Consider the following 15,272-nt stretch of genomic DNA (forward strand, 5'->3'; position numbering starts at 1 on the left):
TGAACACTGTAGAAGCAGCGTCCTTCCAGCGCGCGCACACCGCACAAGCTTGGCACTCGCTGACGGACATGTCCACACACACAAACCCGGGCAATGGGGACTCACAGGTGGCTGTGACTTGTTGAGAGAAAAGAGCTGTAACTCTTGGGATGTGCTAGCAATGTAATAAGAGGGTAGGCTACCAATGTCAAACACATCTTTGCCCATCAGCTAGGTCTTAGGAAAGAATATTCTGCCTGGAAGAAATCAGTCTGTGCAAACATTCATATCTGCTGGGCATTGTTAGGCCTGGCCTTGTGTACTGGAAAAGGACACCGTTTACTTGTGATTGGGAAGAGCAAGTGCACACGGGGGCTTGTCAGTCCCTCGGGTACACGGGCTGAGTCGGCCCCACTTCTCCATCGCTGTGGAGTTGATAAAAGTCTGCTCAACATGACGAGAAGCACACAAGTTCAACAGCGGGTTTGCTGATAAAATATGCAGAGGTAAACTTAAAATAATCAACATTCTACTTTGCGTGTTTAGGTTTTAGTATTAGAAGTCCACGCGTCTTCTCAAATACATTTTTATAGATCGCCATTCACTTTGCCTGCCTCCCGCCAAAAGAAAAAAGGCACTTGTAAGATCACAGTCAACGTTCAGTAACTACCAAGCTGTGACGCAGACATGGGAACCACCTAAAGTACACCAGCAAATGGCTGTAAGCTGATTTTCCAATTTTTTTCCCTTTACTTCTCATTCTTAAGACTAGGTTTATGTTCTCTCCTGGAAAAATACTTGGGGGGGGGGGGGCGGGGGGAGTGAGGCACAGTAGGGTTCAGAACCATAATGATAAGGATAATGATAAGGAAGCAGCCTTGCCAAATTAAATCACTTTTCTGTCACACTCATCACGTAACATGAGTGTATCATTCCTGATTCCCTCCGAGCAAATTAGATTTATAGGGGGAGGAACCCAGCACAAGAGCCAAAACCCCGATTTCCTGAAGCCATTCCTCGTACCCAGACACCATGTTTCCATGAAAACCCCCACGTTCACCCGCACTTTCACTTTCTCCTTCGAATTATTAAAACACTGCGAAACCGGTGGAGCTCTTTAAGAAAATCGTCAGAAGGGACGCAAGGTCACTGGCATTCCTTGTTGGTTCCAGGCACGGCAGCCTTGCAATTCTCAAGACCATCTCTTTCACCGCTATCCCTACTCAGATTTTTATATTAGCAATTAATTATGTCTTCATTCCAAATATATGACCAATGTTTTTTTTTTTTTTAAGCATTCCCCATCTAACTCCATAAGCGATTGGAGATCTCAACTCGCTTTATAAGCACCCGGCGCCTCCGCACCATTCGTTACCAAACACCACCAGGTTACCTAAGAATTAAAATACAAACTTCCCTTTCAGTTGGACTAAAGATATCAACGACCACCACCCACGGTGCGTTCACATGACAGGCAGCTTCACAGTGGAAGTCTGTGTGCTTAAAAATTTTAAAGGCTATTTTTGAATTCGAAGAGACAGTGGGGTGGGGTGGGGGGGGGGCGTGATATTCTTCAGGAATCACCAACTCTCAGCATTCTTATCCCGGCCAGCCACCCTCCAGCCCAGAGTCCACAGACTATTGAACCTCCAGGTGAAACTTACTTGAGGGTGACCCGGTTGGACAGATCCTGTAGGTCCCCAGGATGGAAAAGCTGGGCTTCTTTCAAGCCGATCTGTTCACAGGCTCTCAAAAAAACGTTGATATTATCCTGTGGAAAGAGGCAGAAAGTGATTGCTTAGCCCAGCAGCTCACTATCAGAGGTTACCGATCTTTATGATAGAATTCCAGGCTTCAAAGTCCAATTACACGCAGCAAAGGAAAAAGAAAAAAGGCAGCCAGAATGACATGCACATATATCTAAAAAAAAAGAAGAAAAACTGTTTTTAATTCCATGGCGCTGCCATTCAGATTGAGCCACTCCAGGGGACAGACGCGAGTGCTGTCGTATGCCCGGACACACGCCGTCTCTGGCGCTCTTGGGCTGGCTCGTTAAACATTACCTGTTACAGGACCAGTGCCTAGCCACTGAGCGGTCGCCTCCACTTTGATGTCAGCTCAGCTCTGCAAACAACCGCCCTCTTCCCAGCTTTGCACGGCAAGCCTCACCTCTCCTCTTCAAAAATAACTCCAGCTACTGACACGCACCCACCCAGAAACTGTTGGCAGGGAGGAAATAGGGGGAGGGACATTCTGTTTCTATGATTACAGAAATTAAAAGCGCGGCGGTGGAATACCACACCTGGAATCTGGGTTTGGTTGCTGAGCCTGCTCTTAACAGACAGGGAAACCACACTGTAAGGAGCCAGGGGAGGCCAGCTCTCATTGGCTAATGAGTCTAGTTTGGGTGGGGTATCCCTGCACCTGCCTGGAGAACTGCCCCCCAAAAGGAAAACCTCTCCCCGCACCCCTAACCCTGCCCTAATCATCTCATATCAACACCCAAACCTTCCATTCACAAATCAGCGCTCTCCACGCCTGTCAGCTGTGGCCCCGCCACACCAACGGGCTGCCGTACCACCTGCCTGGTCATGGGCAGCTGGGGTGGAGAGAACTCATTTGCTTTGCCCAGTTAGTGCAGCCTTCTGCCTTGACAACTTAGGCCCATAAAATAAGGTGTGTGCTGCTGTGCCTCTGGACTCCCAGTGGCTCCACGCGGGCTCCCTCTCTCTCCCCCCGAGTCAGGCCAGCGAATGGCCTGCGGGCATGCCGGCGCACGTCTGTCCACTTAGGCGCTGGCACCACCACTTGTGTGGTGTGAGCTCCTTGAAACCTCACCCCCACCCTGCCCTCCCAGCTGGCTCTGCCTCTGACCGACCAAAGACAACCTGCCACTTAAGAAACAGGCAATTACTGTTTTCCCCAAGCTCCAGAGGCTTGTCCCCATGGGAAGAAAGTCAGGGTGGGCCGAGCAAAGAGGGGAGGGAGGGATCCGAGAAAGGCAGGAAGGAAAGAAGATGAAGGCATTGCCATTCAAAGGCACTGATTCCTGGCCAGTGAGGGGCAGGAGGGAGGTGGCCACGCGAGTGGCAACAGAAACGCCACTCTGGTTGCCAGGGACACTACCTACTTACAGGGCATGAAAACAAAGACAAAACATGGGCAATTACTGGAGGGAATGCTGGGTAAAAGTGGTCCCGGGGTTCATGTTCTCAGCTACCGACGGTAAGAAAGCTTGGAGGTTCAAGTCTCCACCCCAGCGTGCCTCAGAAGAAAGGCCCGGCAATCTACTACTGAAAAGCAAACTATGGGAAACCTCCTAATGCACATCTCGGACACACACGGAAGAGCCCCGAATCTGAGGCTTGTATCAGTGCGACGCTCTCCCTGACTGCCAGCTGAAATCCGTGCTGCACGCTACGTTAGAACAGGACAGAGGCGAAAGGAACTCAGGTCAAAAGTGGAAGAGCAGTGTGAGGGGTATAGGTCTGAATTTGTGGGGGCTGGGGGGAGAAAGGGACAGATTTCAGTGACAACATTTCAGGAGAAGAAGGAAGCGATCATTTTCCTGTTCCATTCGCATAATTTCTAAATGCTGTACTTTCTGTAAACAGCAAATTTTTCAAGGGAACGATTTTAAAACTAGTCTTTGGAGAAAGGGCCAAGAACAGAGAGGATTAGCTGCTGTAGTGGCCTGTGTCTTATAAGATGGATTCTTCTTTTCAAAAGATAAAAAGAAACCATTAATAGTCTTCCCATCAATTAGGGGCCATTCTGAATCGCCTACATATTTTTAAGCCAAAGTTTAAATGAAAATAAAGCTATTAATAAACAGCCAAGATAATTCCTCACATATTTGATGAAAACATAATAGCACTCATCTGATTGACAAATATGTACAAATTGATAAGAACTGTGAAAGCCACACCCATCTTGGAACCTTTAAGTATTTAAAAATAAATCACTTATAGTCTAAGTGGCTACTCTTAATTGGAAACAAAGTTTAAGAAAAAAGATACTATTATGGCTTAGGTGGGTTACCATTAGGTTCCTATCTGCAAATTCTCCAGGAGAAGAGGCTTTCTACTTCCGTAAAGAATTACAGCCTCCAGCCCGGCTATCAAATGATATAGCATCAGGGGTCTTAAAGGCTTGAAGACAACCAGGTGGCCATCTAGCTAAGAAACAACAAAGCCCACAAGGAAGAAGCACACTAGCCTACCCTGACCCGAACACTGAAGACAAAGTGGGTGCAAGGGCAAGTGCGGTGAAGAAAGCTGATGGTGCCCAGTTGTCAAAATATATAGAATCTGGGGTCCCATAGGCTGGAAGATAAACAAGGAGCCATCTAACTGAGAAAAAACAAAGCCCACATGGAAAATGCACACTAGCCTTTGAGATAACAGGCATCGAAGGGATCAGGGATCAGGCATCAAACACATACACACACACAAAAATCATAGTATTGTGAATGAAGGGAGTGCAGAGTGGGGACCCAGGGCCCATCTGGGGGAAATTGGACATCCCCTTGCAGAAGGGCTGTGGGGAGGTGATGAACCAGTCAGAGTGTAGTGTATGTAGCAACAATGAAACATACAATTTCCTCTGGTTCTTGAATGCTTCCTGCCCCCCACTATCATGATCCCAATTCTACCTTACATAACCGGCTGGACCGGGAGATGTACACTGGCATGGATAGGAACTGGAAATACGGGGAGTACAGGACAGATGAGCCCCTCAGGAACAGTGGTGAAGGTGGAGGGAGGTGGAGGGAGGGGGAGGGAGAAACAGGAAACAGAAGACAAGGTCTACATGTAACCTCCTCCCTGGAGGACAGACAGTGGAGAACTGGGTGAGGAAGATGTCGGATGGTGCAAGATATGATAAAATAATAATTATTTATAAATTATCAAGGGTTCTGGGGGAGGGGGAGGGGAGGAGAAAATGAGGAGCTGATGCCAGGGGCTCAGGTAGAGAGTGGGTGTTTTGAGACTGATAATGGCAGCATATGTACAAATGTGCCGGACACAAATGATGTATGTACGATTGTAAAAAGAGTTGAGCCCCTAATAAAATGAGCCCCTAATAAAATGATTTTTTTTAAAGAATTACAGCTCCAAAACTCTGCCCTATAGGGTCGCTATGAGTCAGGATCGATAGTATCAGTGAATTTGTTTTATTTGGACACAATAAATATGATTAAACTCGAATTTTAAAGAAAACCTTTATATTAACCAAAAAAGCATGATACCATGTATGTAGTTGAGGTCCTTTTGGTTCAAAACAGAGAGTCTTTATACACAAAGCCACACAAGACCTAAGATCAGAATCGCAGTCCAAGTCTTGCTAACTGGGCTTTAACCCAATAGTAATGACTTTTTTCTTTTAATATTTCAAAGGACCCAGGCAGAGAGTTGCCTCAGGGCAAGATATAAAATGTTCATGTCTGTTGTAACATTACAAAGCCACACCCAGCTCAACATATTAAAAAGGACTCATCCTCATTCCACATAATCATTTTCACTCGAAACCATCAAATATAAACAAAAATAAAGGATAACCTGAAACAAATCTACTCTACTTGGTCTGGTGGCCAAGACTCCTGGTTAGCTCTTTACCTAACCAGTTGGGTGATCTTGGAACAAGGCGTAAGCCTTTCTGTCCCCCTTTTCTTCGTATGGAAAATGAGTAGTTGGGCCCCAAACCCACCTGTAAGATAATTGGGCAATCCCTCTCAGAAGGGCCACAAGAAGGGATAAAAAATCCAGGTACTGGATGAACAACCTAACTACCCTCTGGTTCTTTCATATTTCCTCCCATTATTATTATGGTTTTATTTCTTTTACCTCATTAACCATGTTAGACTTATGTATGTTCATTTGTAATAGTTAAGATAATTCGGTATATAAGGGCCAAGATAGATAACCCTTCAGAAACAGTAGCAGAGGTAATGATTCCCTGATGTCACAGGAAGAGAGGAAGAGGAGGGTCAATAGAGTGAGAGAATAGCACTGATATGACTGCATAACCCCACTCGGGGTAAAACACAGAATCACATGTGAATGGATTCACTGCATAACCCCACTCGGGGTAAAACACAGAATCACATGTGAATGGATACACTGGATGTGTAAGATATGCCGCACCCCCAAAAAAACTACTGTAGAAAAAATAAATAAAGGGTCCAAGGGAAGGGATAAAGGGGAGCTGGTATCAAGGAATTCAAGAAGCAAAAAAAGTTTTGAAACTGATTTTGGTAACAATTATACAATACTGCTTGATGTGACTGGGGGGGAGGGGAAAATGAGCTGTTACCAAGGGTTCAAATAGAAACCAAATGCTTTGAGAATAATGAGGGCAACAAATGTACAATATGCTTGACACAATAGATGTATGTATGGACTGTGAAATTGTATGAAGCCCGTATAAAATTATTTTTTAAATAAATAAATAAAAATTTAAAAGTACAAGGAGGGGGCATTCTATTATCTATTCATTCTACTTTCCCCAATCTTTTTATCATTTTTGAAGTGTATTATTAATTGGAAGTTAATACATATACCATTCCATACTTCAATCATATCAAGCGGTATTGTGCAATTGCTATCACAATCCATTTCCAAACATTCGTTTTCTTCCTGAACTCCTTGATATCGTCTCCCTTTTACCCACCCCTTCCACTGTACCACCAACCCCACCCCTACCAAAACCTTATTCTACTTGCTGCCCCTATAGGTTCATCAATCCTGGGTTTCATAAAGTGAAACACAGGAAAACATAGCACAACTTCTGGAGGGTGATCCCCAATAACATAACACCTCGGAGATAAACCCTAATATGAACAAACACAAAACAAGAATGCAGAAAATCCACCAACTTTTGGAAGCACCTGCATCCTTCTTTCCCAGCAGAAGGGAAGCCCAGCCCTCTAAGCACCCAACAGCCTAACAACCATAAACCACCGTATGACAGATTCTGCTCTAAGCATTCCCACACCTTGAAGAACCAAACATCAGAGTCTCAAACCCAAAATAGAGAGGATCTTTGAAGATCTCTACTACTTCCTTTAGTTGATAGTCTCTCTGTGCCTCTGAATTAAGCACTGGAAACCCAATCCCCAATGACGGAGGGGATTTCAACGCACACTGGCCTCACGTGGGCAGAGTCGAACTGCCCTGGAGAGTTTCCCAGCCCATCTGCCTGTGAACGCTGAACAAGGGGTAAGGAGGGCCAAAGAAGAACCAATGCCTCTAAATTATGGTGCTGAAAGAGCAAACAAAACTGCCCTGGGAGAAGTACATCCAGAAAGCTCCTTAGAAGCAAGAATGGCAAATCTTTGCCTGGCGTAGTTCGGACACCTCTATGGGAAGAACCACTCTGGCAAAAGGACAGGGTGCTTGGTGAAATAGACTCCTGCCACCAAGGTGATGTTGACTCACAGTTACCCGCTGACGGTGTCTGAGACTGTAACTGTCGATGGGAGTAGACAGTCCAATCTTTCATCCCATGACCTGCCGTCCATGCGACTGCAGCCTGACGCTTAACCACCACACCGCCACGGCTCCCCAGGGAAAGTCGGGGTCAGCAGAAAAGAAAACCTTTGTCAAGATGGAGGCCACCATGAGCTCGGACCACACAGAGCTGGGTCTCACTCGACCGTAAGTCAGAAGCAATTTGACGGCCCCTAAAAACCGCCGCCGCCGCCACCTTCACTGAAGCGGATGCCACACTTTTCTCCCGCAGAGCAGCTGCCGGGTTGCCTCTAACGACCTTACAGTGGGTGGCTGAGCTTTAACCATTGCATCACCAAAGCCACTGCTGCCAGGTCAATTCTGACTCACAGTGACCCTACAGGACAGAGCAGATTTGCTGCTCTGGGTTTCGGAGTCTGGGTATCTTTACAGGAGCAGAAAGCCTTGGCTTTCTCCTACAGAATGGGTGGTGGGTTTGAACTGTAGACCTTGTGGTCAGTAATCCAACAAGCAACCCACTACACCACCAGGGCTGCTCCTGAATTACGAGCACCACCACAGAAACAGAAATCAACAAGAAGGTTTGATTATGTTCATAAGTTCTCTGATCCCTTCTCGCCCTTAGGTGTGACTCCATTACATGGCAGCCATGACCAGAGAGGGCCGCACTGAAAACCTCGCTGCCACTGAGTCCGTTACAGCTCATTGTGACCTTGAAGGACAGTACAGAGCTGCCTCCATAGTTGCTGCGACTGTAACTCTTTACGGGAGTGGCGAGCCTCATCATTTTCCCGTGGAGCTACTGGCAGTTTCAAGCTGTTGACCTGTTGGTCCGAAGCCCAATGCATAACTCACTACACAACCAGAACTCCCAGATGAGAGGGTGGGTTAGAGATTCATGAACCAGGAACGGCAGAATCTGTTCACAAGTGAGGCAGGTATTAGTCACTGCACCATGTACAATAGTTAGTATTGTTACACAACAAATTACTCCACAGCTTAGCAACTTGAAACTATACACATGCATATCCCACTGAGCATCTCTCCCTCTCTCCAAGAGGGCTCTCCCATGGGGGGATGGCAGGAGACCTCCGCTCTTCCACATATGAACCTTTCCATGGGACTGCCTGGCTGCCACCATGCTAGAGCAGCTGGCTTCTCCCAACGTGAGCAAGGTCAGCCGGGACGAGGAGGACGAAGTGCCGATGAATTTTATGCTGCAGTTTCTGAAGTCGTGCTCCGTCCGCGACTCAAATAACCTACTGGCTACAGAGGTTGATACAGGAAGGGCGACATGAGCGTGTAAATGCCACGTGGTAAGAATAACCACCGTCCATATTTTGCCCCCTAACCCCCATCCAAACTATGCTAGCGCTCCACGCTAAGACAAGAGAAACACACTGCTAGGAGGACAACCGCCCTGTGGGGCTGAAGCTGGGTCTTTCCAGGAGCAGAAAGTCTCATCTTTCTCTATGAGCGTGACTTCTGGGCTCAAGCTGCTCCCTTTGTGGTTACAACCCTACACACACACACACACACACACACCCCTACTATGCCAGGGCTCCCAGAGTTCCCTCCCTCTCACAGCCAGCACACAGCCAGAATCTCCCTCCACACCATCCCATCCAGGTATCACAGTGCCCAAGAGAGCTGCAGGTGGGCTAGCTTAAGGAGGGAGCTGAAAACCCTTTGCCTGAGAGTCACTTCCAGCCCCGAACCACCCTGTAGGGTGTGAGGGGCTGGAGGGGTCGCAGCCTGAGCTCTGAAGGAGCAGCTGACGAAGGGGCAGAAGGGGGTCATTAAGAGGGTCATAGAGCAACGTGGAAGAGGGACTCATGCCACACAGCAATGTTTAAGACAGCGGTTAACAAGAGAGCTCGTTAACAAAGGTGGTGGCAGGAGGGATTCAGAGAATACCTCCAAGGTCAAAAGAAGCCGGTGGCATGACAAGGATGGATGGAGGGAAGCAGGAATGTCAAGGACAAAGGAGGGTGAGATGCCACAAAGAGCTGGGGGAAGGCAGGAGGAGAATCCCAGGAATGAGGCCCTCAAAGGGGGTGCCCCGTGAGCACCCACTCCAGAGGGCTGAGTGGGACCAAGTCAGTAAGAATCTTGAGGGTGGGTCGGAGCGAGCCTGAATAGTCTAACCAGAGCCCCAAGGGCAAGCAAGGTCTTTGGTGAGACCTCCCCTCCCAGAGCCCTTCCTTCAGTCCTTCTTCCTCGGGCAGGGTGCTGGGGAGCTTTTCTTGGGTGTCAGAATGATTCTTCGCAGCAAGCTTGGTCAAGCAATGAAGGCCTCTCCGGGTTTATTATTTTGCTGCTTCCCCTCCCTCACTGCTACGAGATGCTTTCTCTAAGGTGTTTTAATAGGTGAGTGTGGCCTTTTAAGAGTTTTGTTTAGAGAGTGGGAGAGTCATCGGTCAAGTCCAACGCACAGTCACTTCTGACTCATAGTCCACGGCATCAAGCTAAATCCGACTCACAGCAAACCTGCACAAGGTTCACTGACATGGTAGCCCCTCCTGGCTCCCTCCTGGGCCTTTGATTCTGAGTTGGGGTGTGTGTGTGGGGGGAGGGGGGGGTGTTACAGATTCAATCATCTTTTAAGAAAAAATTCAACCAATTCATTTTAACTTAACAAACCTCTAAATGTTTTCATCTCCCTCCCCAGCCCCAACTCCCTCCTACATATATTACTTTCGCCATCACCCAAGTTGGGCTGCTAACCCCCAGGTTAGCAGTTCGAAACCCGCAGAGGCTCTGAAGAAAGATGAGGCTTTGTGCTCCTGTAAAGAGGCAGTCTCAGAAACCCACATGTCAATGGCAGTGTGTTTGGGTTTGGTTTGTTGTTTGTTCTGTGTTCTCACCTAACACTTGTGTAACCCTCTAGTTTATGCTTGCTCCACGCCCCCACATCCCCCATCACCAGCCCTGGGACGCTTCCAAGTCCATGATTATAAATCTTGACGAGAGCAGCAGCCTGGTCTTTCGACCATGGAGCAGCTCGGAGTTTCTACTTCCAGCCTTGCAGTGAGCAGCAGTGTGTCACACGACACACCTGGGAGAGCCACCTGGGTGCCTGAAAGTAGTCTGTGTATCTATGTCTGTCTGTCTGCGTCTCTCTCTCCCTTCCTCTTTCCCTCTATACACACACAAACAGACACACACATGTGCAATAAGGCTGCCTGCTCCTATAAAGATTTACTGGCTTGGAAACTGTAGGGTTGTCTTGTTTTTTAATCATTTTATTAGGGGCTCCTACAACTCTTATCACAATCCATACATCCATCCGTCACGTCAAGCACCTTTTTACATTTGGTGCCCACATCAACCGCAAAACATTTGCTTTCTACTTGAGCCCTTGTAATCAGTTCATTTTCCCCCTCCCTCCCAGCTCCTTCCTCCTCCAAGATCCCTGGATAATTTATAAATTATTATTTTGTCATATCTTACACTGTCCGACATCTCCCTTTACCCACTTTTCTGTTGTCCCCAAGGAGCGGGTTGTATGTAGATCCTTGTGATCAGCTCCCCCTTTCTTCCCCACACCCTCCCGGTTTCGCCCTCTCACCACTGGTTCGAGGGCTGTTATGAGTCAGCTCCAAGGCCGTGGTTTGGGATTGAGTCGGAGAGTCGACAGCTTTGCACAGAAGGTATTAAGGCTCCGGGGTTCTCTCTTCACGGTGCACTGCTCTGTTGGGAACGCCTACATGCTCCTTTAAGCCTGAGCCACACCACCCTGGGCTCCCGCCCCTCCCAAATGACTTATATTCTCACTGGGAGGACTAGTTAAGAAAACAAAAACCTGCAGTGATGTAAATTTAAGTGTGGCGACTTCCTTTCTCTGAGAGAATCTGAACGTAACAACAAATATGGAACAGTCTACTCATCAGAACCAGCCAGTTCACTTCAGCGAAACCTTCCTGGGGCCAAAGGTAGCAGTACTGAATTAAAAGGAGCTATTCACTAAAGAAACTTACTTTTCAAGTCTGAAGAAGCTCAACAGTTTAACTGATCTGGAAAGTAAGTAGTGTTGTACAGGCTTGAGGTCTTTGGGGATACACAGAGGGCACCCCAAACCACAGAGGGTGTCATCTGCACGTGATTGTCCGCAGCCAACGACCAGGGGCTGGCAGAGATTTCATGGAGGCATGAAGTGAAAGATAATGGCATTTTCCCATGAATTTTTCATGCCCCTATGAGTTGGGCAACTATCCACAAGGTCAGCAGTTCACAGCCACCAGCCACTCCAGGGGAGAGAGAGGAGGCTTTCTACTCCTGTACAGAGTTACAGGCTCAGGATGGCACAGGAGCCGCTCTACTCTCTCCTACAGGGTCCCTATGAGTCGGCATCGACATGATGGCAGTGGAGAATTCTGTTTTTGAGTATTCTCAGAAAGGGTCTGGGCCTAAGCTAAGCAAGATCTTCCCATTTAAAAAGAACTCAACCCTCTGAGCACATGAGGGTGCAGATGAATGTACCCTACAGCCAAGAGAGTCCACCTCAATCCCTTTTCTCTCCACAATGCCCCTGCCTCCACCGCTTTTACAACCAACAGTGTCAAATCACGTAGCAGCTATGTGCCAGCAACCAATGGTTTGTCATCGTTGTTGAGGCAGGCAAATGAACTCCACCAGGACCTCAGGAGTAGGGTTTGCCCCCATCAATCCCCAGTCTGCCAGGTCAGCATCACCAGACTCACTCACCCAGTGAGGCGGATGCACACAGGCAGGAGGAGAACCTCGGTCCTTTTCTCGTGACACTTCTTGGGCAGTCAGTACATGAGGAGTGTCGGGGTCACTGGGGAGCTCGCCAGAGTACAGGGTATCAGGCCTCCAATATCTCCATTTTTAAAAGAATCTTGCTCCCCCAGGGAACTAGAGTTTTTGTGTATAAGTAAGTTTTCTGGGAGCCCTGTTGACATAGTGAGTTATGAATTGGACTACTAACCACATGGTCAGCAGTTCAAAACCATCAGCCAGTCCTCAGAAGAATGGAGCTTTATATTCCGGTAAAGAGTTACAGTCTCAGAAACCCACAATGGCAGTTCTACACAAGGGTCACTGTGAGCTGTCGTTGACTCGATGGCAGAGAGTTGAGCTTGAACAGGATCCTTAGGCGTCAAGCTTGGCCCAATGACCGTGACAGATTTGAGAGAACCAACAAGAAATAGAAAAATGCTTTCAGTCAAGATGGTCAAAAGTCATGTGCACACAAGCTACCCAGGGACGACCGAGCTGGCTTTTATGGCCACCTCCACAAGACTCTGAAGTCCATCCTCAGGATCAAGGCAGGGAAATCACGTCAATTCACTTCAAAGCAACTCTGCAGCAGCAAGGGTGACAAATCCATTAACATTTGCAGTTAGTTTTCAGTTTTCCATTGAGAACGCAGACAAGTCACAACTCAGTTTCACCCGATGACATTGTGCTTTTCATTATTATTAATTTATTTGGAGAATTCAGGCTCTATGTTATAACTTCCAAAACCAAAGGAAACTCAATGCCATTGGGTCAATGCCGATGACTTACAGTGACCCTATAGGGCAGGTACCTTTGTGGGTTTCTGAGACTAACCCCCCCCCCCAACAGTTTTATTGGCATATAATTCGCATAACATACAATGCAAAAGTTCGATCACATCAAGAATAGTCCGACAATTATCCCCACAATCAGCTTTAGAACATTTCTTCGATCTTGTACTCATTGTAATTAGCTCCCCATTTCCCCCAACCTCCCCTGTCATACCCCCCAAGAGGCTATTAATCCAGTTACTGTCTCTATGGATTTACAGCTCCTGGATGTCATATACAGAAAAACAAACAGCAAAAAAAAAAAAAAAAAAAGTCCAAACTGTAAAGAATAAGGAGTTTAAAATCTCTCCTGATGGAAATAGAAAGGCTTGTCTTTCTCCTGAGCAGGGACTGGTGGTTTCCAACCGTTGACCTTGCAGTTAGTAGCCAATGCTTCACCATGCCGCCAATGCCCCCGTCCTTCTGATTTAGCTATTAGTCAATCTAATCTTGGAACTATCACACCTACGTTTCTCGATTAGAGGTACAGGCAAGCCGTCTCCAGAGACCCAGCTTCAACAGCTCTTTGTGAGAATCATCGCAGCTCGAGCCCTTCTCTGCAAAGCCTCTGCCACTCCCGAGAGTGAAACGAGGAGAGTGAGAGAGACGGGAGAGCAGGGAAGGTTTGTCACATGTGAGGACAGGAATAGGCACCAACTAGGAATGCGTAAAGGAACTGCCAAGAGATGCTGAGGCCCCAGGGAACGGTACACTGTCGGGATGCCAGCAGCTTGGTGATTTGATTTTTCTCCAGCTCTGCTGGGCAGAGCAGCAGCAGCAGCAGCAGCCAGACCGACTCATGCAGAGCCCAGCTGGCGAGATAAAACGGCAGAAATCAAGGGACTGGCGACTGCAGGGGCTGGTGAAAGGCGAGCTCTTGCATCGCTTAGTCCCGCTCAGATGACAGTGACTAACTACTCAGAAACAATAAGCAGCTTTTTCCAACTGGACCGTAGACGAGCACAGTGTATATTATTCATCAAATTAAATACACATCCAAAAAATTCTAGAACCAACCTAAGGTTACAAAAAAATGATGAGACAATAGGAAGTTCCTGAGACTGGGACTGGAGGGTGTTAGGTCAAGTCTCTCCATTGATTGATGGCATACTATAGTTTGAGTTCCTCAATCAATCAATCCCTTATCCATTTCCTCAATGACTTCTCACCAAAAAATACCAAGAAAAATGCTTGAGAAGGTCTCTCCTCTAACTACCCAGGTTCCAGAGGAGAACAAATGATTGTGTAAAGGAATGTAATCTAATGTTGCTACATGATCTTTTCTAATTGCCTTGGTTTCCCCAACTTTCCTTTTCTCTTATGTGGCATCATCCAGGTCTTCTGTCACCCCCACTTACTCTCCTTCTCCAAGGTTAGCATTCCTGGGCATGGTAGGATATGCCGGGCAGTGTCCTGGGCCCTTCAGCTCTCACCAAAACCCGGGTGAGGGTGCCATGATTGTTCCATTTTGCACATGAAGACACTGAGCTTGTTCTCGGTGACTTGGCCTAAGGTCACAGAATGTGATGAAGAGCTGAGATTCAACCCAGCAGTTCTACGCTGACGTCCACACTCTTAACCACTGTAATGGCTTCCTAGAGCTCCTGTAACCAGTTGCCACAAACTTAGTGGCTTACAAGTGGATCATCAGAGCAGTGGAGAGGTCAGCTATTCTGAATGGGGCGGTCAAATCAAGGGGTCGGCAGGACTGGGTTCCTTTTGGCCACTCTAGCAGAGAATCCGTCCCCTTCCTTTTCCACACCCCACAAATGTCAGTCGTTGGTTGTGATGGACTCCATTTCTCCATCTTCGCAGCCAGCATGCGGAGTCTTTTCCACACTGACTTCTACCTCCCCGTTCAAAGCATAAAGATCCCCCCAAATAACCCACGCTATACTCTCCCACTCAACCCAATGCCAATGAGTCAACACTGGCTCGTGGCCACCCTGTGAGCTGTATTCTGATGGCAGCAGATTGCCACGTCTTGACACAAGGGGTTCAAAGCCCAGACCTGTGTTTGCCATGGAGCTGCCGAGCACAAATCTTTCCTGTCCCTCCAAAGCCTCCTCCCCAACTCAACAACTAATTAGCCACTTGATTTCTATCGGCAACCTTAATTGCCTTTTGTGGTGCTAACTGGCATACTCAAAAATGTCAGGGATTGGGATGCAGACGTTTTGGAGAACCATTATTCAGTCTTCCACTTCCGACCATGTCTCCTCAAAACAGGCTTCTCTGTGTTGGGTCA

The 15,272-nt window shown here is 47.5% G+C and overlaps 1 protein-coding gene across 5 annotated transcripts in view; it reads right to left on the minus strand.

Annotated features, from left to right (window-relative positions):
* LMO7 (LIM domain 7) overlaps window positions 1-15,272 on the minus strand; it is a 254,442-nt gene that overhangs the window by 118,408 nt on the left and 120,762 nt on the right. For all 5 annotated transcript variants that reach the window (XM_075562969.1, XM_075562970.1, XM_075562966.1 and 2 more), the window contains one exon: window positions 1,644-1,750. In XM_075562969.1, the coding sequence (XP_075419084.1) occupies window positions 1,644-1,750 (107 nt within the window). The remainder of the gene's footprint in view (window positions 1-1,643; window positions 1,751-15,272) is intronic.

This window comes from Tenrec ecaudatus, chromosome 11 (assembly GCF_050624435.1).
Source record: "Tenrec ecaudatus isolate mTenEca1 chromosome 11, mTenEca1.hap1, whole genome shotgun sequence".
NCBI classification, from domain to species: Eukaryota; Metazoa; Chordata; class Mammalia; order Afrosoricida; family Tenrecidae; genus Tenrec; species Tenrec ecaudatus.